Consider the following 23,235-nt stretch of genomic DNA (forward strand, 5'->3'; position numbering starts at 1 on the left):
GGGCAGGTAGCCTACACACGCTGGTAAAGATTTCCATCTGGCAGGCGGACACTGGAACACGTTTCTGAGTGACAGAGTGAGGGCTTTGCGTAGGCGCTTTGTTTGCGGTTTTTTGTGGGACTGGAAATGCCCGGAACGTTATTAACCGGTTCCCATGCTTTTAAAAATAACGGTTCTGTTCCGGAACAGTATGGATCACTCTTGTTCCTGGAAAAATATTGTTATTTTCTGGTTTTCGGGTTCTGTTCCGCTCAACCGAATCCAACTCCTGGATGCTAGTAGCATGTTAGCCCCCTGGATGCTAGAAGCATGTTAGCCTCCTGGATGCTAGTAGCATGTTAGCCTCCTGGATGCTAGTAGCATGTTAGCCCCCTGGATGCTAGTAGCATGTTAGCCCCCTGGATGCTAGTAGCATGTTAGCCCCTGGATGTTAGTAGCATGTTAGCCCCCTGGATGCTAGTAGCATGTTAATCCCCTGGATGCTAGTAGCATGTTAGCCCTCTGGATGCTAGTAGCATGTTAGCCCCCTGGATGCTAGTAGCTGCTAGTAGCATGTTAGCCCTCTGGATGCTAGTAGCATGTTAGCCCCCTGGATGCTAGTAGCATGTTAGCCCCCTGGATGCTAGTAGCATGTTAGCCCCCTGGATGCTAGTAGCATGTTAGCCCCCTGGATGCTAGTAGCATGTTAGCCCCCTGGATGCTAGTAGCATGTTAATCCCCTGGATGCTACTAGCATGTTAGCTCCCTGGATGCTAGTAGCATGTTAGCCCCAGAGTTACACACACTGACCCAATGAGTCCTGTTGACTGACTGTAAACAGCCTGCAGGTTTTACACCTCAGGACGAACAGTCTCTCTGAGTCCATATCCCAACGCCAGTCTAAGTTTTAGTGTTGGTGTCCGTCCCTGTATGTTTTCTCCTCAGGCTCTGTGACATCTGTGCATTCCCAGCCATGTGAAGACCAGGCTGTACTGCCCAGCCTCTCTCACCCTGTTCCCACTCACATCGCCCCGCCAAGGCCCTCGCCCAAGGGGCTGCGCAGACAGGTGAGTACACACACACACACACACACACACACACCATGCTTGGTCTACCACCATAAAACTTGCTGGCTCATTTGACTTGGAAAGACACACACACACACACTGTGACCCTAACATTGCCCATTGTGTCCTCTCTGTGTTCCAGCTGGCTGTGAAGGTGGACTCAGTAGAGAGACAGGACCCCCTCTCAACCCTTCCCTCTCTCCCCTTGTCCCTCCGCCTGCCTTCCCCCCGCCCCCTCTCTCCCCCCTTCCTCTCGGACCCCGCCGACGAGGAGGTGTGGCACATCACCAGCTCAGCGTGCCATTGGTGGGACAGACATGGAAGTGGGCGGTGTCACTCCCTCTCCCCCTACGCCTCCCCTGACTCCCCCCCCTCCCTGAGGAGCCGAGGGAGTGCGCTCAGTCTGCTGGGGGCGGGGCTAAAAGGTCACGACCCGAGGAAGGGCTTCAGCGTAGACACCCAGGGCTTCCTGGATAAACCGCGTTGTCCTGACGACCAGCGACGACACTCCATCGAGATCTGCCCGTCCCCTCCGGAGGATCCGCCGCTAGGCGAGGGGTGGGAGGCGGACGGGGAAGAGAGGGGGGTGAGGAGGCCCAGGGGTCAGGGGTCAGAGGTTAGAGGTCACAGGAAGAAGAGGATGAGCCCACCCTGCATCTCAATCCACCCCCCATGTGACCCAGCAGGCCGTGGCCCCTCGGAGCCGCAGGCTGACTGCAACCCGCTGCTGAGACGCAGAACCCCCTCCTACGACGTCGCCGACGCACACGCTCCCACAAACAGGCTAACGCCGACACACACACCGACACGCACACTCACACCTACACACACGCCGACACATCGCCACACACCGACTGACACACACACACTCATACAGACTCTCCCTCACGCAGTAACACACACACCGACACGCACACTCACACCTACACACACGCCGACACATCGCCACACACCGACTGACACACACACACTCATACAGACTCTCCCTCACGCAGTAACACACACCCCGACACACACACTCACACACCGCCTGGCCCACGCACACACTCTTATCCGTACACATACTCTACCTCATTCCCACACACACACCCCGTCCCCCACACACACCCTGTCTCACACACACACCCCGTCCCCCACACACACCCAGCCCCTGAACTCTGACACTAGCCCTTCCTCTCTCTACAGTGACTACAAACCACTCCCACAGTTCACCTTCGACCAACCGGAGCACAGATACACGAGTGGCATGTCCGCTGGCCTATCGAGCAATGATCCAGCCACAAGTCCCTCGCTCTTTAACAGCAGGGCGGGGTTTAGCTCGATGAACAGGAGAACTGCCCAATGAGAGCAGAGCCTGGTACTGTATTAGGAGAGGGATTCGTCAGAAAGCCTAAACCCGATCCAGACGGTGTGGCCTGATCTGGACAGTGACGGGTTGGATGGAGAGAGAGAGAGAGATGGGGGAGAGAGAGAGATGGGGAGAGAGAGATGGGGGGTGAGAGAGAGAGAGAGAGAGAGAGAGAGAGAGAGAGAGAGAGATGGGGGGAGAGAGAGAGGGGGGAGGTAGTGAGGTTGTAACTCAGTGTTATTTAGTTCAGGACTAAAGCCACATAAATCTGTAGCCAAAGTATTTCTGACACTCCTCACACCAGCCAGCCAGCCAATCAGGAACAAACGTTTATGACACTCTGCCCTCAAGTGAGCCAATCAGGAACCAGCGCCTGGCTGACCTCTGACCCTTACAGGAAGTGAGATTGACGGTGCTCCTTCAAGTCCTCTACAGGAGCTCTACTTCCTATTTCCTACTTCCTGTTTCCTGTCCTGGTCCACGATCACATTGATCTCTCAGACAGAAGAGGACAGCGGACCGGGACACGTGTGTTGTGTGTTGTGTGTTGTGTGTTGTGTGTTGTGTGTATTTTATCCCTTATGCATCAGTGTGTTCAGATGCTCTCTGTCATAGATGTTGATGGACATGTCTTTATCTGCAGACAGACAGACAGACAGGTATAACAGACAGACAGGTATAACAGACAGACAGACAGGTATAACAGACAGACAGACAGGTATAACAGACAGACAGACAGGTATGACAGACAGACAAGTATAACAGACAGACAGACAAGTATAACAGACAGACAGACAGGTATAACAGACAGACAGACAGGTATAACAGACAGACAGACAGACAGGTATAACAGACAGACAGACAGACAGGTATAACAGACAGACAGACAGGTATAACAGACAGACAGACAGACAGGTATAACAGACAGACAGACAGGTATAACAGACAGACAGACAGACAGACAGGTATAACAGACAGACAGACAAGTATAACAGACAGACAGGTATAACAGACAGACAGACAGGTATAACAGACAGACAGACAGGTATAACAGACAGACAGACAGACAGGTATAACAGACAGACAGACAGGTATAACAGACAGACAGGTATGACAGACAGACAGGTATAACAGACAGACAGGTATAACAGACAGACAGGTATAACAGACAGACAGACAGACAGGTATAACAGACAGACAGGTATAACAGACAGACAGACAGCAGAGCAGTGTCTCACGTTGTATATACAGAAAATATTTCATTGCTGAGATGATAAAATAACTCTATGCATTAATGCACCACATTTTTTTCTAGAGATCTATAATGTTTGTTTTGTTCCCGTCATCCTCCTGTCTATAATGTTTGTTTTGTTCCCGTCATCCTCCTGTCTATAATGTTTGTTTCGTTCCCGTCATCCTCCTGTCTATAATGTTTGTTTCGTTCCCGTCATCCTCCTGTCTATAATGTTTGTTTTGTTCCCGTCATCCTCCTGTCTATAATGTTTGTTTTGTTCCGTCATCCTCCTGTCTATAATGTTTGTTTTGTTCCCGTCATCCTCCTGTCTATAATGTTTGTTTTGTCCCGTCATCCTCCTGTCTATAATGTTTGTTTTGTTTCCGTCATCCTCCTGTCTATAATGTTTGTTTTGTTTCCGTCATCCTCCTGTCTATAATGTTTGTTTTGTTTCCGTCATCCTCCTGTCTATAATGTTTGTTTTGTTTCCGTCATCCTCCTGTCTATAATGTTTGTTTTGTTTCCGTCATCCTCCTGTCTATAATGTTTGTTTTGTTTCCGTCATCCTCCTGTCTATAATGTTTGTTTTGTTTCCGTCATCCTCCTGTCTATAATGTTTGTTTTGTTTCCGTCATCCTCCTGTGAATGGATGTTTTTATAAAGTAGAAGAGGAGGCCTCATCTGAACACTGTTCTCTGTTAGCTAAACTAGTTCACTTTACTCAAACAGTAACCAAGGAAAACTGTTTCGTAATCTTGAACACATGTGTTTTTTATGAGTTAACGTAACTTAAACATAACTTAACTTGTTTAGCTTTGACTGTGTCTGACGCTCTCTGCTGGGGATGAGATTAGGTTTATTTCTAGGGCGAGGAGAGGAGATGAGGAGAGGAGAGGTGGAGATGTGTTAGTGTAGATATCTACAGACAACCAAAACGAACCCCCTGTCGTCAAAGTGCAGTAATGTCTCTGTTCCCAACGGTCCCTCACAACGTGACTCGTGTTGTTCCTAGTTACAGTAACCATCCCTTTACTGACGGGTGTCTCCTATCCACAGAGTCTACCAGTCAGCCCTGTCTGAGGATAGATACATGACATCTAGGTGTACCTGTAATCCACCTGGTGTGTTTTACATATAGTATGTATACCTAACCTGCTAGACACAGGGCTGTGACAGGATCATGCATCTCTCCAACAGCCTAAAGCCGTACTCAGGTCATATCCACTTGTAGAGATGGAACCCCCAACACCCAACCACACCTCATTATCACCTTACCCTATACTAATGTTATGCCTAACCCCTGTATCCCTAACCCCTGTATCTTTGACCCCTGTATCACTAAGCCCTGTATCCCAAACCCCTGTATCCCTAACCCCTGTATCTAACCCCACCCTCCGTCTCTAACCCCACCATCTGTCTCTAACCCCACCCTCCGTCTCTAACCCCACCCTCCGTCTCTAACCCCACCCTCCGTCTCTAACCCCACCCTCTATCTCTAACCCCACCCTCCGTCTCTAACCCCACCCTCCGTCTCTAACCCCACCCTCCGTCTCTAACCCCACCCTCCGTCTCTAACCCCACCCTCTATCTCTAACCCCACCCTCCGTCTCTAACCCCACCCTCCGTCTCTAACCCCACCCTCTATCTCTAACCCCACCCTCCGTCTCTAACCCCACCCTCCGTCTCTAACCCCACCCTCCGTCTCTAACCCCACCCTCTATCTCTAACCCCACCCTCCGTCTCTAACCCCACCCTCCGTCTCTAACCCCACCCTCCGTCTCTAACCCCACCCTCCGTCTCTAACCCCACCCTCCATCTCTAACCCCACCCTCTATCTCTAACCCCACCCTCCGTCTCTAACCCCACCCTCCGTCTCTAACCCCACCCTCCGTCTCTAACCCCACCCTCCGTCTCTAACCCCACCCTCCGTCTCTAACCCCACCCTCCGTCTCTAACCCCACCCTCCGTCTCTAACCCCACCCTCCGTCTCTAACCCCACCCTCCGTCTCTAACCCCACCCTCCGTCTCTAACCCCACCCTCTATCTCTAACCCCACCCTCTATCTCTAACCCCACCCCCGTCTCTAACCCCACCCTCTATCTCTAACCCCACCCTCCGTCTCTAACCCCACCCCCATCTATAACCCCACCCTCCGTCTATAACTCCCCCATCTATAACCCCACCCTCCATCTCTAACCCCACCCTCCGTCTCTAACCCCACCCCCCATCTCTAACCCCACCCTCTATCTCTAACCCCACCCTCCGTCTCTAACCCCACCCCCATCTATAACCCCACCCTCCGTCTATAACTCCCCCATCTATAACCCCACCCTCTATCTCTAACCCCACCCTCCGTCTCTAACCCCACCCTCTATCTCTAACCCCACCCTCCATCTCTAACCCCACCCTCCGTCTCTAACCCCACCCCCCATCTCTAACCCCACCCTCTATCTCTAACCCCACCCTCCGTCTCTAACCCCACCCTCTGTCTCTAACCCCACCCTCCATCTCTAACCCCACCCTCCGTCTCTAACCCCACCCCCCATCTATAACCCCACCCTCCATCTCTAACCCCACCCTCCGTCTCTAACCCCACCCCCCATCTCTAACCCCACCCTCTATCTCTAACCCCACCCTCCGTCTCTAACCCCACCCTCCATCTCTAACCCCACCCTCCGTCTCTAACCCCACCCCCATCTCTAACCCCACCCCCCATCTATAACCCCGCCCTCCATCTCTAACCCCACCCCCCATCTATAACCCCGCCCTCCATCTCTAACCCCACCCTCCATCTCTAACCCCACCCACCCCTGTACCATGTCACCCTTACTGGGCCACCAGCAGTATGCATGTAAATGATGATTATATATCAGAGAATAGATCTATAAACATGTTATTGATCACTAGAGACGAGCTTCCTGTTTCTCCCATTCTACCCTGTTTGATCTCACTGGGGGAACAGAAGAGACTTTTGATTGGATGATGAGGCAACGTTTGTTTACTAGGAAGTAAAAGCCTGGCGTCCGCCTGACTGACCCCCTCCTCCAGGTCAACTAGTTTAACCCCTGACCTTTAGAGTCAGCGGTGTCTCCAGCTATAGAATCTCCTGTTATATTTGTAATTGTTTTAGAGAACAGGTGTTTTTTCTCTATTTCCATAGTAGTCAATACAATTTGGTAGAAAATAATTATAATAATTCTGAAGAGTTTGACAGATGAATTTGAATCCTCAGATATTTGTGTGTTTTTTTAATGAGGAATCGTTTTTGGACTATTTGCATGTTGCTGAGAAGAAAGATATCCGGATGTTTGTTTTTAAAAAACATTTTTTTTGATAAATTAAGCATTTCCAGATGTTTCCGATGTTTGTAAGACTGTCTATTTAAATGTACTGGGCTCAGTTTGATCGGTACGGGACTGTAATACTGATTTAAAACATGATTTATTATTGTCCGATGCAAAAATGTGCTGGGTGTTTAGTGTGCAGCTACTGTCCAAGCTGTCACAGAGAGGTAACCATGGAGACGGGTTCTGGGTGTTTAGTGTGTATCTACTGTCACAGAGAGGTAACCATGGAGACGGGTTCTGGGTGTTTAGTGTGTATCTACTGTCACAGAGAGGTAACCATGGAGACGGGTTCTGGGTGTTTAGTGTGTATCTACTGTCACAGAGAGGTAACCACAGAGACGGGTTCTGGGTGTTTAGTGTGTATCTACTGTCACAGAGAGGTAACCATGGAGACGGGTTCTGGGTGTTTAGTGTGTATCTACTGTCACAGAGAGGTAACCATGGAGACGGGTTCTGGGTGTTGTTTATCTCAGAACCCAGAAGTTGAGCGCTTGTCTTTTCCTCCCCGTTGCTCCTCCCACCTGATCGATCCACTAGTTACCAAAACCCTTCAAGTTATTTATCTGATGTGTATTATGACTCAGTATGAAATGAACCCTAATAAAGCTTTATACATAACATATGGTGGTGGTGATGATGATGATGATGATGATGATGGTGGTGATGATGATTATGATGATGATGGATCTTTGGCATGGAGGTGAATCTGTGCTTCTATCTGATAAAATACTAATTATAAAGAGACTGAGTGTTTTTAAAATCGCACCAGCATGCTTCAGGACGTTCTAGAACGAGGCTTCAGGATGTTCTAGAACCAGGCTTCAGGAAGTTCTAGAACCAGGCTTCAGGATGTTCTAGAACCAGGCTTCAGGAAGTTCTAGAACCAGGTTTGAGGACGTTGTAGAACCAGGCTTCAGGACGTTCTAGAACCAGGCTTCAGGATGTTCTAGAACCAGGCTTCAGGATGTTCTAGAACCAGGCTTCAGGAAGTTCTAGAACCAGGTTTGAGGACGTTGTAGAACCAGGCTTCAGGATGTTCTAGAACCAGGCTTCAGGACCTTCTAGAACCAGGCTTCAGGAAGTTCTAGAACCAGGCTTCAGGACGTTCTAGAACCAGGCTTTCAGGATGTTCTAGAACCAAGCTTCAGGATGTTGTAGAACCAGGCTTCAGGAAGTTCTAGAACCAGGTTTGAGGACGTTGTAGAACCAGGCTTCAGGATGTTCTAGAACCAGGCTTCAGGATGTTCTAGAACCAGGCTTCAGGAAGTTCTAGAACCAGGTTTGAGGACGTTGTAGAACCAGGCTTCAGGATGTTCTAGAACCAGGCTTCAGGACCTTCTAGAACCAGGCTTCAGGAAGTTCTAGAACCAGGCTTCAGGACGTTCTAGAACCAGGCTTTCAGGATGTTCTAGAACCAAGCTTCAGGATGTTGTAGAACCAGGCTACAGGACGTTGTAGAACCAGGCTTCAGGACGTTTTAGAACCAGGCTTCAGGACGTTCTAGAACCAGGTTTTCAGGATGTTCTAGAACCAGGTTTTCAGGATGTTCTAGAACCAGGCTTCAGGAAGTTCTAGAACCAGGTTTGAGGACGTTGTAGAACCAGGCTTCAGGATGTTCTAGAACCAGGCTTCAGGACGTTCTAGAACCAGGCTTCAGGACGTTGTAAAACCAGGCTTCAGGACGTTCTAGAACCAGGCTTCAGGACGTTTAAGCTGTGATGGAACCTGACCTTCAATCTATCAGAAACCTTGTCGTTTTAACTCTTGAGAGACTGGAGGAGGACGAGGAGGAGGAGGAAGAGGAGGGTGTGTTTTCTAGCTGTCAATAGACAAGCTAACTGCAATAATTTCCCTCCGATGCTCCCAGAACTGAGAGAGGGTTTCCAAGGCTGTGCTTTTGACATTGTATTATTGCTGAACATTATAATGATCAAACATTGTCCTGAAGGATGTTCCCTGTCATTGAAAATAAACTTTTTTTTATTCCTGAGCCGAAAGTGTCCGGTGTGTTTCTTCACAGAGCCCCTTGTGGGATAACAACTATTGACTGTGTTCTCAGCAGTCCCAACCAGATGGAGCCAGAGAGTAACATGTCTTTAATATTTACTGTGTTCTCAGCAGTCCCCACCAGATGGCGCCAGAGAGTAACATGTCTTTAATATTGACTGTGTTCTCAGCAGTCCCCACCAGATGGCGCCAGAGAGTAACATGTCTTTAATATTTACTGTGTTCTCAGCAGTCCCCACAGGATGGCGCCAGAGAGTAACATGTCTTTAATATTGACTGTGTTCTCAGCAGTCCCCACCAGATGGCGCCAGAGAGTAACATGTCTTTAATATTTACTGTGTTCTCAGCAGTCCCCACAGGATGGCGCCAGAGAGTAACATGTCTTTAATATTTACTGTGTTCTCAGCAGTCCCCACCAGATGGCGCCAGAGAGTAACATGTCTTTAATATTTACTGTGTTCTCAGCAGTCCCCACCAGATGGCGCCAGAGAGTAACATGTCTTTAATATTGACTGTGTTCTCAGCAGTCACTTCAATTCAAGGACGGTAGCCCCCCACAGGATGTTACTGATGTGTTTTGTAACAGACAGACACACTGGTTTAAACATGTATTTATTAGTATCAACTATAACAAGTGCAGGGCCGGGGGAGGGGGGGGGGCTGACAGGGAGGGGGGGGCTGGCTGGCTGGGAGGGGGGCTGGCTGGGAGGGGTCAATCTGGGGGGGGGGATTGCACGTCGTCAAGGGTGATTTCCAACACGTGCATCGTTTTACCTTAAAATGTGATCTTCCGTCAAACACGGAAGACGTAACACCTTTAAAACAAGGTGCATTGTTGACAACGTCGCAATCAGATTGAAACCCCCCAACCCCCCCCCCCCCCCCCCCCCCCGAGGGCCTCAGTCAACCCCCCCCCCCGAGGGCCTCAGTCGACCCCCCCCCCCCCAGTCGATAAGGAATGAAGAGACTAATGAACAGCACGACAATACATACAGACAGACCTCTCACTTCCACCAGGCTGCTGTTCAAACCAACTCTGAATCAGGATAATGGGGTTTTCATGAGGGTAGGTTAAGGTCTACAATGTTGAGACACGGCCCTCGTCTGGGAAGTGGAGGCTAGGGTCGTATAGTGTAGGGTAGGTAAAGGTAGGGTAGGGGGTATATCTGGATAGGGTAGAGCAGGGTAGGTTAAGGTAGGGTAGGGGGTATATCTGGATAGGGTAGAGCAGGGTAGGTTAAGGGGTAGGTTAAGGTAGGGTAGGGGGTATATCTGGATAGGGTAGAGCAGGGTAGGTTAAGGGGTAGGTTAAGGTAGGGTAGGGGGGTATATCTGGATAGGGTAGAGCAGGGTAGGTTAAGGGGTAGGTTAAGGTAGGGTAGGGGGTATATCTGGATAGGGTAGAGCAGGGTAGGTTAAGGTAGGGTAGGGGGTATATCTGGATAGGGTAGAGCAGGGTAGGTAAAGGGGTAGGTTAAGGTAGGGTAGGGGGTATATCTGGATAGGGTAGAGCAGGGTAGGTTAAGGGGTAGGTTAAGGTAGGGTAGGGGGTATATCTGGATAGGGTAGAGCAGGGTAGGTTAAGGTAGGGTAGGGGGCATATCTGGATAGGGTAGAGCAGGGTAGGTTAAGGTAGGGTAGGGGGTATATCTGGATAGGGTAGAGCAGGGTAGGTAAAGGGGTAGGTTAAGGTAGGGTAGGGGGTATATCTGGATAGGGTAGAGCAGGGTAGGTTAAGGGGTAGGTTAAGGTAGGGTAGGGGGTATATCTGGATAGGGTAGAGCAGGGTAGGTTAAGGTAGGGTAGGGGGCATATCTGGATAGGGTAGAGCAGGGTAGGTTAAGGTAGGGTAGGGGGCATATCTGGATAGGGTAGAGCAGGGTAGGTTAAGGTAGGGTAGGGGGCATATCTGGATAGGGTAGAGCAGGGTAGGTAAAGGTAGGGTAGGGGTTTATATCTGGATAGTGTAGAGCAGGGTAGGGGGGTATATCTGGATAGGGTAGAGCAGGGTAGGGGGGTATATCTGGATAGGGTAGAGCAGGGTAGGTTAAGGGGTTTATATCTGGCTGAGAGAGAGGAATTTCTGGTAGTAACTCTTGGTCACATCAATCATCAGGTCCTGGGTACATTCTGGAAGCTCTCCTGAAAACAGACCTGAGAGAGGAGGAGGAGGAGGAGGAGGGAAGAGACACCAGTTTGAAAGAGTTAAAAGCAATTCCATCACTTTTCAGCCTCATTCATCATCTCCAGCATCTTACCAGCTTCAACATGTGCCAAAACGGTGATGTCATCGAGCAGGAGTATGGAGGAAGAGGGGGGTAGGAGAGACAGAGAGAGAGAGAGAGACAGCGAGGGAGAGAGAGACAGATGAGGAGGGGGGTAGGAGAGGAGGAAGTAGAAGAGGAGGTAGAGGAGGAGGAGGAGAAGGTGTGTTCTGACCTGGGCATCCTGAAAACACGGTGAAGGGAGGAACCACGGTCTCAGGAGGAAGAACTGTGTTGTCTAGGATCTTACAGCAATCCTTCAACACACACCGCCGACCCTGGAACACACACACACAGCGTTAACAACCAGACACAGCGTTAACAACCAGACACAGCGTTAACAACCAGACACAGCGTTAACAACCAGACACAGCGTTAACAACCAGACACAGCGTTAACAACCAGTCAGCGTAGGAGTGACTCCCGGCCCCAGTCGGCGTGGGAGTGACTCCCGGCACCAGTCGGCGTAGGAGTGACTCCCGGCCCCAGTCGGCGTAGGAGTGACTCCCGGCCCCAGTCGGCGTAGGAGTGACTCCCGGCCCCAGTCGGCGTAGGAGTGACTCCCGGCCCCAGTCGGCGTAGGAGTGACTCCCGGCCCCAGTCGGCGTAGGAGTGACTCCCGGCCCCAGTCGGCGTGGGAGTGACTCCCGGCCCGGTCAGTGTAGGAGTGACTCCTGGCCCAGTCAGTGTAGGAGTGACTCCAGGCCCAATGAGTGTAGGAGTGACTCCCGGCCCAATGAGTGTAGGAGTGACTCCCGGCCCAGTCAGTGTAGGAGTGACTCCCGGCCCAGTCAGCGTAGGAGTGACTCCCGGCCCAGTCAGCGTAGGAGTGACTCCTGGCCCAGTCAGCGTAGGAGTGACACTTAACCCAGTCAGTGTAGGAGTGACTCTTAACCCAGTCAGTGTAGGAGTGACTCCTGGCCCACTCAGTGTAGGAGTGACTCCTGGCCCACTCAGTGTAGGAGTGACTCCTGGCCCAGTCAGCGTAGGAGTGACTCCTGGCCCAGTCAGCGTAGGAGTGACTCCTGGCCCAGTCAGCGTAGGAGTGACTCCTGGCCCAGTCAGTGTAGGAGTGACTCCTGGCCCAGTCAGCGTAGGAGTGACTCCCGGCCCACTCAGTGTAGGAGTGACTCCTGGCCCAGTCAGTGTAGGAGTGACTCCAGGCCCAATGAGTGTAGGAGTGACTCCCGGCCCAATGAGTGTAGGAGTGACTCCCGGCCCAGTCAGTGTAGGAGTGACTCCCGGCCCAGTCAGTGTAGGAGTGACTCCCGGCCCAGTCAGCGTAGGAGTGACTCCTGGCCCAGTCAGTGTAGGAGTGACTCCCGGCCCAGTCAGCGTAGGAGTGACACTTAACCCAGTCAGTGTAGGAGTGACACTTAACCCAGTCAGTGTAGGAGTGACTCTTAACCCAGTCAGTGTAGGAGTGACTCCTGGCCCAGTCAGTGTAGGAGTGATTCCCGGCCCAGTCAGTGTAGGAGTGATTCCCGGCCCAGTCAGCGTAGGAGTGACTCCCGGCCCAGTCAGCGTAGGAGTGACTCCTGGCCCAGTCAGCGTAGGAGTGACTCCTGGCCCAGTCAGCGTAGGAGTGACTCCTGGCCCAGTCAGCGTAGGAGTGACTCCTGGCCCAGTCAGCGTAGGAGTGACTCCTGGCCCAGTCAGCGTAGGAGTGACTCCTGGCCCAGTCAGCGTAGGAGTGACTCCCGGCCCAGTCAGCGTAGGAGTGACTCCCGGCCCAGTCAGCGTAGGAGTGACTCCTGGCCCAGTCAGCGTAGGAGTGACTCCAGGCCCAGTAAGTGTAGGAGTGACTCCAGGCCCAGTCAGCGTAGGAGTGACTCCCGGCCCACTCAGTGTAGGAGTGACTCCTGGCCCAGTCAGCGTAGGAGTGACTCCCGGCCCAGTCAGCGTAGGAGTGACTCCCGGCCCAGTCAGCGTAGGAGTGACTCCCGTTCCAGTGAGTGTAGGAGTGACTCCCGGCCCAGTCAGCGTAGGAGTGACTCCCGGCCCAGTCAGCGTAGGAGTGATTCCCGGCCCAGTCAGCGTAGGAGTGACTCCCGGCCCAGTCAGCGTAGGAGTGACTCCCGGCCCAGTCAGCGTAGGAGTGACTCCCGGCCCAGTCAGCGTAGGAGTGACTCCTGGCCCAGTCAGCGTAGGAGTGACTCCTGGCCCAGTCAGTGTAGGAGTGACTCCAGGCCCAGTCAGCGTAGGAGTGACTCCCGGCCCAGTCAGTGTAGGAGTGACTCCCGGCCCAGTCAGCGTAGGAGTGACTCCCGGCCCAGTCAGCGTAGGAGTGACTCCCGTTCCAGTGAGTGTAGGAGTGACTCCCGGCCCAGTCAGCGTAGGAGTGACTCCCGGCCCAGTCAGCGTAGGAGTGATTCCCGGCCCAGTCAGCGTAGGAGTGACTCCCGGCCCAGTCAGGGTAGGAGTGACTCCCGGCCCAGTCAGCGTAGGAGTGACTCCCGGCCCAGTCAGCGTAGGAGTGACTCCCGGCCCAGTGAGTGTAGGAGTGACTCCAGGCCCAGTGAGTGTAGGAGTGACTCATGGCCCAGTCAGTGTAGGAGTGACCCCGGCCCAGTCATGTGACTGTACCCTCCATAGAATAATAGATTTAGAATGAAAATCATTCTAATTGTATGGTGCCCTATTGGACAACCATAGAATTACATATAGAATCACATTAAAGACATGTCATAGGATCTCTATGGGGACAACCATAGAATCACATTAAAGACATTTCATAGGATCTCTATGGGGACAACCATAGAATCACATTAAAGACATTTCATAGGATCTCTATGGGGCCAACCATAGAATCACATTAAAGACATTTCATAGGATCTCTATGGGGACAACCATAGAATCACATTAAAGACATTTCATAGGATCTCTATGGGGCCAACCATAGAATCACATTAAAGACATGTCATAGGATCTCTATGGGGACAACCATAGAATCACATTAAAGACATTTCATAGGATCTCTATGGGGACAACCATAGAATCACATTAAAGACATTTCATAGGATCTCTATGGGGCCAACCATAGAATCACATTAAAGACATGTCATAGGATCTCTATGGGGCCAACCATAGAATCACATTAAAGACATTTCATAGGATCTCTATGGGGACAACCATAGAATCACATTAAAGACATTTCATAGGATCTCTATGGGGACAACCATAGAATCACATTAAAGACATTTCATAGGATCTCTATGGGGACAACCATAGAATCACATTAAAGACATTTCATAGGATCTCTATGGGGACAACCATAGAATCACATTAAAGACATTTCATAGGATCTCTATGGGGACAACCATAGAATCACATTAAAGACATGTCATAGGATCTCTATGGGGACAACCATAGAATCACATTAAAGACATTTCATAGGATCTCTATGGGGACAACCATAGAATCACATTAAAGACATTTCATAGGATCTCTATGGGGACAACCATAGAATCACATTAAAGACATTTCATAGGATCTCTATGGGGACAACCATAGAATCACATTAAAGACATGTCATAGGATCTCTATGGGGACAACCATAGAATCACATTAAAGACATTTCATAGGATCTCTATGGGGACAACCATAGAATCACATTAAAGACATTTCATAGGATCTCTATGGGGACAACCATAGAATCACATTAAAGACATGTCATAGGATCTCTATGGGGACAACCATAGAATCACATTGAAGACATTTCATAGGATCTCTATGGGGACAACCATAGAATCACATTGAAGACATTTCATAGGATCTCTATGGGGACAACCATAGAATCACATTAAAGACATTTCATAGGATCTCTATGGGGACAGAACACACTACCCCCATTGTGACATCACAACAGAACCTCTACAGAACACCACCGTCATGTGATGAAACAAACTACCATCATGTGACTACCCTGTAATGAATACAATCACGTATTACCCTGTAACAGGGAATATAATGAAGCTAGCCAGAGGCTAGCACTGTTCAGACCAGGCTAGTAGAACATGGACCCCAACTAGACAGAGACTAGTACTGTTCAGACCAGACTAGTAGAACATGGACCCCAACTAGACAGAGACTAGTACTGTTCAGACCAGGCTAGTAGAACATGGACCCAACTAGACAGAGACTAGTACTGTTCAGACCAGACTAGTAGAACATGGACCCAACTAGACAGAGACTAGTACTGTTCAGACCAGGCTAGTAGAACATGGACCCCAACTAGACAGAGACTAGTACTGTTCAGACCAGGCTAGTAGAACATGGACCCAACTAGACAGAGACTAGTACTGTTCAGACCAGACTAGTAGAACATGGACCCAACTAGACAGAGACTAGTACTGTTCAGACCAGGCTAGTAGAACATGGACCCAACTAGACAGAGACTAGTACTGTTCAGACCAGACTAGTAGAACATGGACCCAACTAGACAGAGACTAGTACTGTTCAGACCAGACTAGTAGAACATGGACCCCAACTAGACAGAGAATAGTACTGTTCAGACCAGACTAGTAGAACATGGACCCGGCTAGCACTATTCAGACCAGGCTAGTAGAACATGGACCCAACTAGACAGAGACTAGTAGTGTTCAGACCAGGCTAGTAGTGTTCAGACCAGACTAGTAGTGTTCAGACCAGGCTAGTAGAACATGGACCCCAACTAGACAGAGACTAGTACTGTTCAGACCAGACTAGTAGAACATGGACCCCAACTAGACAGAGACTAGTACTGTTCAGACCAGACTAGTAGAACATGGACCCCAACTAGACAGAGACTAGTACTGTTCAGACCAGACTAGTAGAACATGGACCCCAACTAGACAGAGAATAGTACTGTTCAGACCAGACTAGTAGAACATGGACCCTACTAGACAGAGACTAGTACTTTTCAGACCAGACTAGTAGAACATGGACCCAACTAGACAGAGACTAGTACTGTTCAGACCAGACTAGTAGAACATGGACCCAACTAGACAGAGACTAGTACTGTTCAGACCAGACTAGTAGAACATGGACCCAACTAGACAGAGACTAGTACTGTTCAGACCAGACTAGTAGAACATGGACCCAACTAGACAGAGACTAGTACTGTTCAGACCAGACTAGTAGAACATGGACCCAACTAGACAGAGACTAGTACTGTTCAGACCAGTAGAACATGGACCCAACTAGACAGAGAATAGTACTGTTCAGACCAGACTAGTAGAACATGGACCCAACTAGACAGAGACTAGTACTGTTCAGACCAGACTAGTAGAACATGGACCCAACTAGACAGAGACTAGTACTGTTCAGACCAGACTAGTAGAACATGGACCCAACTAGACAGAGACTAGTACTGTTCAGACCAGACTAGTAGAACATGGACCCAACTAGACAGAGACTAGTACTGTTCAGACCAGACTAGTAGAACATGGACCCAACTAGACAGAGACTAGTACTGTTCAGACCAGTAGAACATGGACCCAACTAGACAGAGACTAGTACTGTTCAGACCAGACTAGTAGAACATGGACCCAACTAGACAGAGACTAGTACTGTTCAGACCAGTAGAACATGGACCCAACTAGACAGAGAATAGTACTGTTCAGACCAGGCTAGTAGAACATGGATCCAACTAGCCCGCTAGCCAGAGGCTAGCACTGTTCAGACCAGACTAGTAGAACATGGACCCAACTAGACAGAGACTAGTACTGTTCAGACCAGGCTAGTAGAACATGGACCCAACTAGACAGAGACTAGTACTGTTCAGACCAGACTAGTAGAACATGGACCCAACTAGACAGAGACTAGTACTGCTCAGACCAGTAGAACATGGACCCAACTAGCCCGCTAGCCAGTGAAATGTTGTCGTTCCAAGCATCACATGGCCCAGATTTAGGACCTGAATGTTCCCGCGGCCAGTGTGTGTGTGTGTGTGTGTGTGTGTGTGACTCTGTGTGTGTGACTCTGTGTGTGTGACTCTGTGTGTGTGTGTGTGTGTAACTCACGATGACACAGTTCTTCCCGATGTGTACGTAAGATCCGATCTGAGCAGCGTTCACCACACAGTCCTCCTCTATGAACACATGGTCTCCGATGTGCAGCGGGAAGAAGGCCACTCTGGAGGAGGGGGGGGGGGGGGGCAGAGGACAAGGGGTCAGAGGTCAGACCACAGAGACCTGCTACACTGGACGTGTATCAACTGGGTTGGCCATTGTTTCAGTAAACAGTCATGATGTGCTGCAGCAGTAGGCCTAAACAGCAGAAACATTTATTTATTTAACCTTTATTTAACCAGGTAGACTAGTTGAGAACACCTTTATTTAACCAGGTAGACTAGTTGAGAACACCTTTATTTAACCAGGTAGACTAGTTGAGAACACCTTTATTTAACCAGGTAGACTAGTTGAGAACACCTTTATTTAACCAGGTAGACTAGTTGAGAACACCTTTATTTAACCAGGTAGACTAGTTGAGAACACCTTTATTTAACCAGGTAGACTAGTTGAGAACACCTTTATTTAACCAGGTAGACTAGTGGAGAACACCTTTATTTAACCAGGTAGACTAGTTGAGAACACCTTTATTTAACCAGGTAGACTAGTTGAGAACACCTTTATTTAACCAGGTAGACTAGTTGAGAACAAGTTCTCATTTACAACTGCGACCTGGCCAAGATAAAGCAAAGCAGTGCGACACAAACAACAACACAGAGTTACACATGGAATAAACAAACGTACAGTCAATAATACAATAGAACAAAAGAAAACAAAAAGTCTATATACAGTGAGTGCAAATGAGGTAAGATAAGGGAGGTAAGGCAATAAATAGGCCATGGTGGCGAAGTAATTACAATTTAGCGATTAAACACTGGAATGGTAGAATGTGCAGAAGATGAATGTGCAAGTAGAGATACTGGGGTGCAAAGGAGCAAGATAAATAAATAAATACAGTATGGGGATGAGGTAGATAGATGGGCTGTTTACAGATGGGCTGTGTACAGGTGCAGTGATCTGTGAGCTGCTCTGACAGCTGGTGCTTAAAGCTAGTGAGGGAGATATGAGTCTCCAGCTTCAGTGATTTTTGCAGTTCGTTCCAGTATTTGGCGGCAGAGAACTGGAAGGAAAGGCGGCCAAATGAGGAGTTGGCTTTGGGGATGACCAGTGAAATATACAAACAGAAAAAAAATTAAGAAAAATACAACAGAAAACAGAATTTGGGAAAATACAAAAAGAGAATATTATGGGGCCTATCGTACCAAATACTGTTTATTAACCATTATTTGACCAGTTATATTGACAGAAAACACATCTCTTGTTCACCGAGGACCCTGGGAAGAGTTGTTGCCGGGTAGAAGAGAACACAACAATGTTGCTATTTGAAAGCTAGAAGAAAAAATATTTGTCGCTCGCGACATGTTTCATTTTTTAAAGTAGCTCATTCTAGAAAAGGACACCCCTGGTCTAGAAAAGGTTGGCGACCCCTGGTCTAGAAAAGGTTGGAGACCCCTGGTCTAGAAAAGGAGACCCCTGGTCTAGAAGAGGAGACCCCTGGTCTAGAAAAAGTTGGAGACCCCTAGTCTAGAAGAGGAGACCCCTGGTCTAGAAAAGGACACCCCTGGTCTAGAAAAGGTTGGCGACCCCTGGTCTAGAAAAGGTTGGAGACCCCTAGTCTAGAAGAGGAGACCCCTGGTCTAGAAAAGGTTGGCGACCCCTGGTCTAGAAAAGGTTGGAGACCCCTGGTCTAGAAAAGGAGACCCCTGGTCTAGAAGAGGAGACCCCTGGTCTAGAAAAGGTTGGAGACCCCTGGCCTAGAAAAGGTTGGAGACCCCTGGTCTAGAAAAGGTTGGAGACCCCTGGTCTAGAAAAGGTTGGAGACCCTTGGTCTGAAAGAGGAGACCCCTGGTCTAGAAGAGGAGAGCCCTGGTCTAGAAAAGGTTGGAGACCCCTGGTCTAGAAGAGGAGACCCCTGGTCTAGAAAAGGTTGGAGACCCCTGGTCTAGAAAAGGTTGGAGACCCTTGGTCTGAAAGAGGAGACCCCTGGTCTAGAAGAGGAGAGCCCTGGTCTAGAAAAGGTTGGAGACCCCTGGTCTAGAAGAGGAGACCCCTGGTCTAGAAAAGGTTGGAGACCCCTGGTCTAGAAGAGGAGACCCCTGGTCTAGAAAAGGTTGGAGACCCCTGGTCTAGAAAAGGAGACCCCTGGTCTAGAAAAGGTTGGAGACCCCTGGTCTAGAAGAGGAGACCCCTGGTCTAGAAGAGGAGACCCCTGGTCTAGAAAAGGTTGGAGACCCCTGGTCTAGAAAAGGTTGGAGATCCCTGGTCTAGAAAAGGTTGGCGACCCCTGTTCTAGAAGAGGAGACCCCTGGTCTAGAAAAGGTTGGAGACCCCTGGTCTAGAAGAGGAGACCCCTGGTCTAGAAAAGGTTGGAGACCCCTGGTCTAGAAAAGGAGACCCCTGGTCTAGAAAAGGTTGGAGACCCCTGGTCTAGAAGAGGAGACCCCTGGTCTAGAAGAGGAGACCCCTGGTCTAGAAAAGGTTGGAGACCCCTGGTCTAGAAAAGGTTGGAGATCCCTGGTCTAGAAAAGGTTGGCGACCCCTGTTCTAGAAGAGGAGACCCCTGGTCTAGAAAAGGTTGGAGACCCCTGGTCTAGAAGAGGAGACCCCTGGTCTAGAAAAGGTTGGAGACCCCTGGTCTAGAAAAGGAGACCCCTGGTCTAGAAAAGGTTGGAGACCCCTGGTCTAGAAGAGGAGACCCCTGGTCTAGAAGAGGAGACTCCTGGTCTAGAAAAGGTTGGAGACCCCTGGTCTAGAAAAGGTTGGAGATCCCTGGTCTAGAAAAGGTTGGCGACCCCTGTTCTAGAAAAGGTTGGCGATCCCTGGTCTAGAAAAGGTTGGAGACCCCTGGTCTAGAAGAGGATACCCCTGGTCTAGAAGAGGATACCCCTGGTCTAGAAGAGGAGACCCCTGGTCTAGAAGAGGATACCCCTGGTCTAGAAAAGGTTGGAGACCCCTGGTCTAGAAGAGGAAACCCCTGGTCTAGAAGAGGAGACCCCTGGTCTAGAAGAGGAGACCCCTGGTCTAGAAAAGGAGACCCCTGGTCTAGAAAAGGAGACCCCTGGTCTAGAAGAGGAGACCCCTGGTCTAGAAGAGGAGATCCCTGGTCTAGAAGAGGTTGGAGACCCCTGGTCCAGAAGAGGAGACCCCTGGTCTAGAAGAGGAGATCCCTGGTCTAGAAGAGGTTGGAGACCCCTGGTCCAGAAGAGGAGACCCCTTGTCTAGAAGAGGAGACCCCTGGTCCAGAAGAGGAAACCCCTGGTCTAGAAGAGGAGACCCCTGGTCTAGAAGAGGAGACCCCTGGTCTAGAAGAGGAGACCCCTGGTCTAGAAGAGGAGACCCCTGGTCTAGAAGAGGAAACCCCTGGTCTAGAAGAGGAGACCCCTGGTCTAGAAGAAGCTGAGCAGAACTCACTCACCCTTTGCTGAATTTTTTGAAGGGCGGTCGAATGACACTTCGGCTCTTCACAACACAGTGCCTCCCCACCCTGACATTGGCCAGGTCTCCACGGATTATACAGTCATTCATTACTATAGTCTGGAAGAGACAGGGACGAACAGAGGAAGGGAGACAGACAGACAGGCAGAAAGGCAGACAGGGAGGCAGACAGACAGGCAGGGTGACACAGACAGGGAGGGCGGGAGACAGACAGGGAAACAGACAGGGAGGCAGACAAGACAGATAGACCACAAATAGACAGACAGGGAGGGAGACCGACAGACAGGGAGGGAGACCGACAGACAGGGAGGGAGGGAGATAGACAGGGAGGGAGGGAGATAGACAGGGAGGGAGACAGACAGGGAGGGAGACAGACAGGACAGGGAGGGAGACAGACAGGGAAGCAGGGTGACACAGACAGGGAGGTAGACAGGGAGGGAGATAGACAGACAGGGAGGTAGACAGACAGACAGGGAGGTAGACAGACAGACAGGGAGGTAGACAGACAGACAGAGAGGGAGACAGACAGGGAGGGAGACAGACAGACAGGGAGGGAGACAGACAGACAGGGAGGGAGACAGACAGACAGGGAGGGAGACTCATGGTTTATTAGCTGTATAGTGAACATAATGAATATAGCACCAACTGGCCCCATCTCATGGTGTAATACCGGTATAGTGAACATAATGAATATAGCACCAACTGGCCCCATCTCATGGTGTAATACCGGTATAGTGAACATAATGAATATAGCACCAACTGGCCCCATCTCATGGTGTAATACCGGTATAGTGAACGTAATGAATATAGCACCAACTGGCCCCATCTCATGGTGTAATACCGGTATAGTGAACATAATGAATATAGCACCAACTGGCCCCATCTCATGGTGTAATACCGGTATAGTGAACGTAATGAATATAGCACCAACTGGCCCCATCTCATGGTGTAATACCTGTATAGTGAACATAATGAATATAGCACAAACTGGCCCCATCTCATGGTGTAATACCTGTATAGCTTGTTGTTACTTACCTTGCCGTTGAGGACGATGTTCTGACTGCCGCACAGCACCGACTGCCTGCTCACTTTGTTACCAGACGCCTGAGAGGGAGAGTAGACACGCTGATCAGTTGGTATAAACGGTACTGACTTAGCTACAGGTTTACAAGAACAACGACTGATGCTAACTGTAATCGGTGCCTTGTCAAGAAATGGTCTGAACTGCAATTCAGCTGGCTAGCTTGCTGGCTAAGTGACCTAGCTAGCTGGCTAAGTGGCCTAGCTAGCTGGCTAAGTGGCCTCGCTAGCTGGCTAAGTGACCTCGCTAGATGGCTAAGTGGCCTAGCAAGCTGTCTAAGTGGCCTAGCAAGCTGTCTAAGTGACCTAGCTAGCTGGCTAAGTGACCTAGCTTGCTGGCTAAGTGACCTAGCTAGATGGCTAAGTGGCCTAGCAAGCTGTCTAAGTGGCCTAGCTAGCTGGCTAAGTGACCTAGCTAGCTGGCTAAGTGACCTAGCTAGCTGGCTAAGTGGCCTAGCTAGCTGGCTAAGTGACCTAGCTAGCTGGCTAAATTACCTAGCTAGCTGGCTAAGTGACCTAGCTAGCTGGCTAAGTGACCTAGCAAGCAATGATCGTTCAGTGCATTGACTGTGCACTGTATATACACTGAATATACAAAACATTAAGAACACCTGCTCTTTCCATGACAGACTGACCAGGTGAATCCAGGTGAACGCTACGATCCCTTATTGATGTCACTTGTTAAATCCACTTCAATCAGTGTAGATGAAGGAGAGGAGACAGACGTGTTAAATAATGATATGAGACGTAGACTGTGTGTGTGTGCCATTCAGAGGGTGAATGGGCAAGACAAAAATATTGAAGTGCCTTTGAACGGGGTTTGGTAGTAGGTGCCAGGCGCACCGGTTTGTGTCAAGAACTGCAACGCTGCTGGGTTTTTCACGCTCAACAGTTTCCCCGTGTGTATCAAGAATGGTCCACAGCCCAAAGGACATCCAGCCAACTTGACACAACTGTGGGAAGCATTGGAGTCAACATGGGCCAGCATCCCTGTGGAACACTTTCGACACCTTGTAGTCGATGCCCCTGACGAATTGAGTATGTTATGAGGGTAGAAAGAGGTGCAACTCAATATTAGGAAGGTGTTCATAATTGTTGGTATACTCAGTGTAAATTCAATGAGCTAAAACACTAGTTAGCTAGCTAACTTGCTAATCGTTAACGTTATCTAGTCAAATAAACACCGAATAGAAGCTTGGCTACAGAAGATTACCGTTTCAATGTATTCCGCCTTGTTGTACAGTATCTCACACAATTCCATAATTGTAATTTTGTTGTTGAAATGTACAGAAAACGAGTTGATGAGGTTTGTTTCGCTCTGTTGTCAACCGCTCCCTTCAGACCATACTAGCAGAGCACTACAACATCGATGATGATGATGGAAAGATCTTCCGCTCACAAATAATAAGTAATATTCAACTAAA

The 23,235-nt window shown here is 49.6% G+C and overlaps 2 protein-coding genes and 1 long non-coding RNA gene across 5 annotated transcripts; 2 read left to right on the forward strand and 1 right to left on the reverse strand.

Moving 5' to 3' along the window:
• Positions 1-924: 924 nt before the first annotated feature.
• LOC120039434 (voltage-dependent T-type calcium channel subunit alpha-1H-like) lies at positions 925-2,556 on the forward strand (the record flags this gene model as incomplete). The annotated part of the gene is made up of 2 exons (XM_038984833.1): positions 925-1,046; positions 1,189-2,556. Coding segments are annotated over 2 exons (1,325 nt in total), but the record flags the coding sequence as incomplete, so codon positions are not given.
• Positions 2,557-6,370: 3,814 nt separating this feature from the next.
• LOC120039435 lies at positions 6,371-8,965 on the forward strand. Its single transcript, XR_005475418.1, has 2 exons — positions 6,371-7,139; positions 7,194-8,965. It is a non-coding gene; the product is annotated as an uncharacterized LOC120039435 (long non-coding RNA).
• A 1,848-nt stretch (positions 8,966-10,813) lies between these two features.
• dctn5 (dynactin 5) lies at positions 10,814-23,164 on the reverse strand. 3 transcript variants are annotated; one of them, XM_038984836.1, is made up of 7 exons: positions 23,025-23,164; positions 21,767-21,835; positions 20,712-20,830; positions 17,249-17,360; positions 11,422-11,524; positions 11,006-11,136; positions 10,814-10,972 (listed from the first exon to the last, which is right to left on the reverse strand). In XM_038984836.1, the coding sequence occupies exons 1-6, from the start codon at positions 23,070-23,072 to the stop codon at positions 11,039-11,041; spliced, it is 549 nt and encodes a 182-aa protein (XP_038840764.1). In that variant the 5' UTR covers positions 23,073-23,164; the 3' UTR covers positions 10,814-10,972; positions 11,006-11,038. The 3 variants fall into 3 exon arrangements, with proteins under 3 accessions (XP_038840764.1, XP_038840763.1, XP_038840765.1); XM_038984837.1 differs by having other exon boundaries at positions 10,873-10,939; XM_038984835.1 differs by having other exon boundaries at positions 10,815-11,136.
• Positions 23,165-23,235: the final 71 nt, after the last annotated feature.

Source organism: Salvelinus namaycush, unplaced genomic scaffold (genome assembly GCF_016432855.1).
Source record: "Salvelinus namaycush isolate Seneca unplaced genomic scaffold, SaNama_1.0 Scaffold2707, whole genome shotgun sequence".
NCBI lineage: Eukaryota > Metazoa > Chordata > Actinopteri > Salmoniformes > Salmonidae > Salvelinus > Salvelinus namaycush.

Excerpts from the sequence above, each read along its gene's own strand:
- dctn5 (XM_038984836.1), bottom strand. The coding sequence starts at position 23,072 with ATGGAATTGTGTGAGATACTGTACAACAAGGCGGAATACATTGAAACG. Across the intron at positions 20,831-21,766 it reads ACATCGTCCTCAACGGCAAG|ACTATAGTAATGAATGACTG; the intron begins GTAAGTAACAAC and ends TGTCTCTTCCAG. Across the intron at positions 11,525-17,248 it reads TCGGGAAGAACTGTGTCATC|GGTCGGCGGTGTGTGTTGAA; the intron begins GTGAGTTACACA and ends TGTGTGTTCCAG.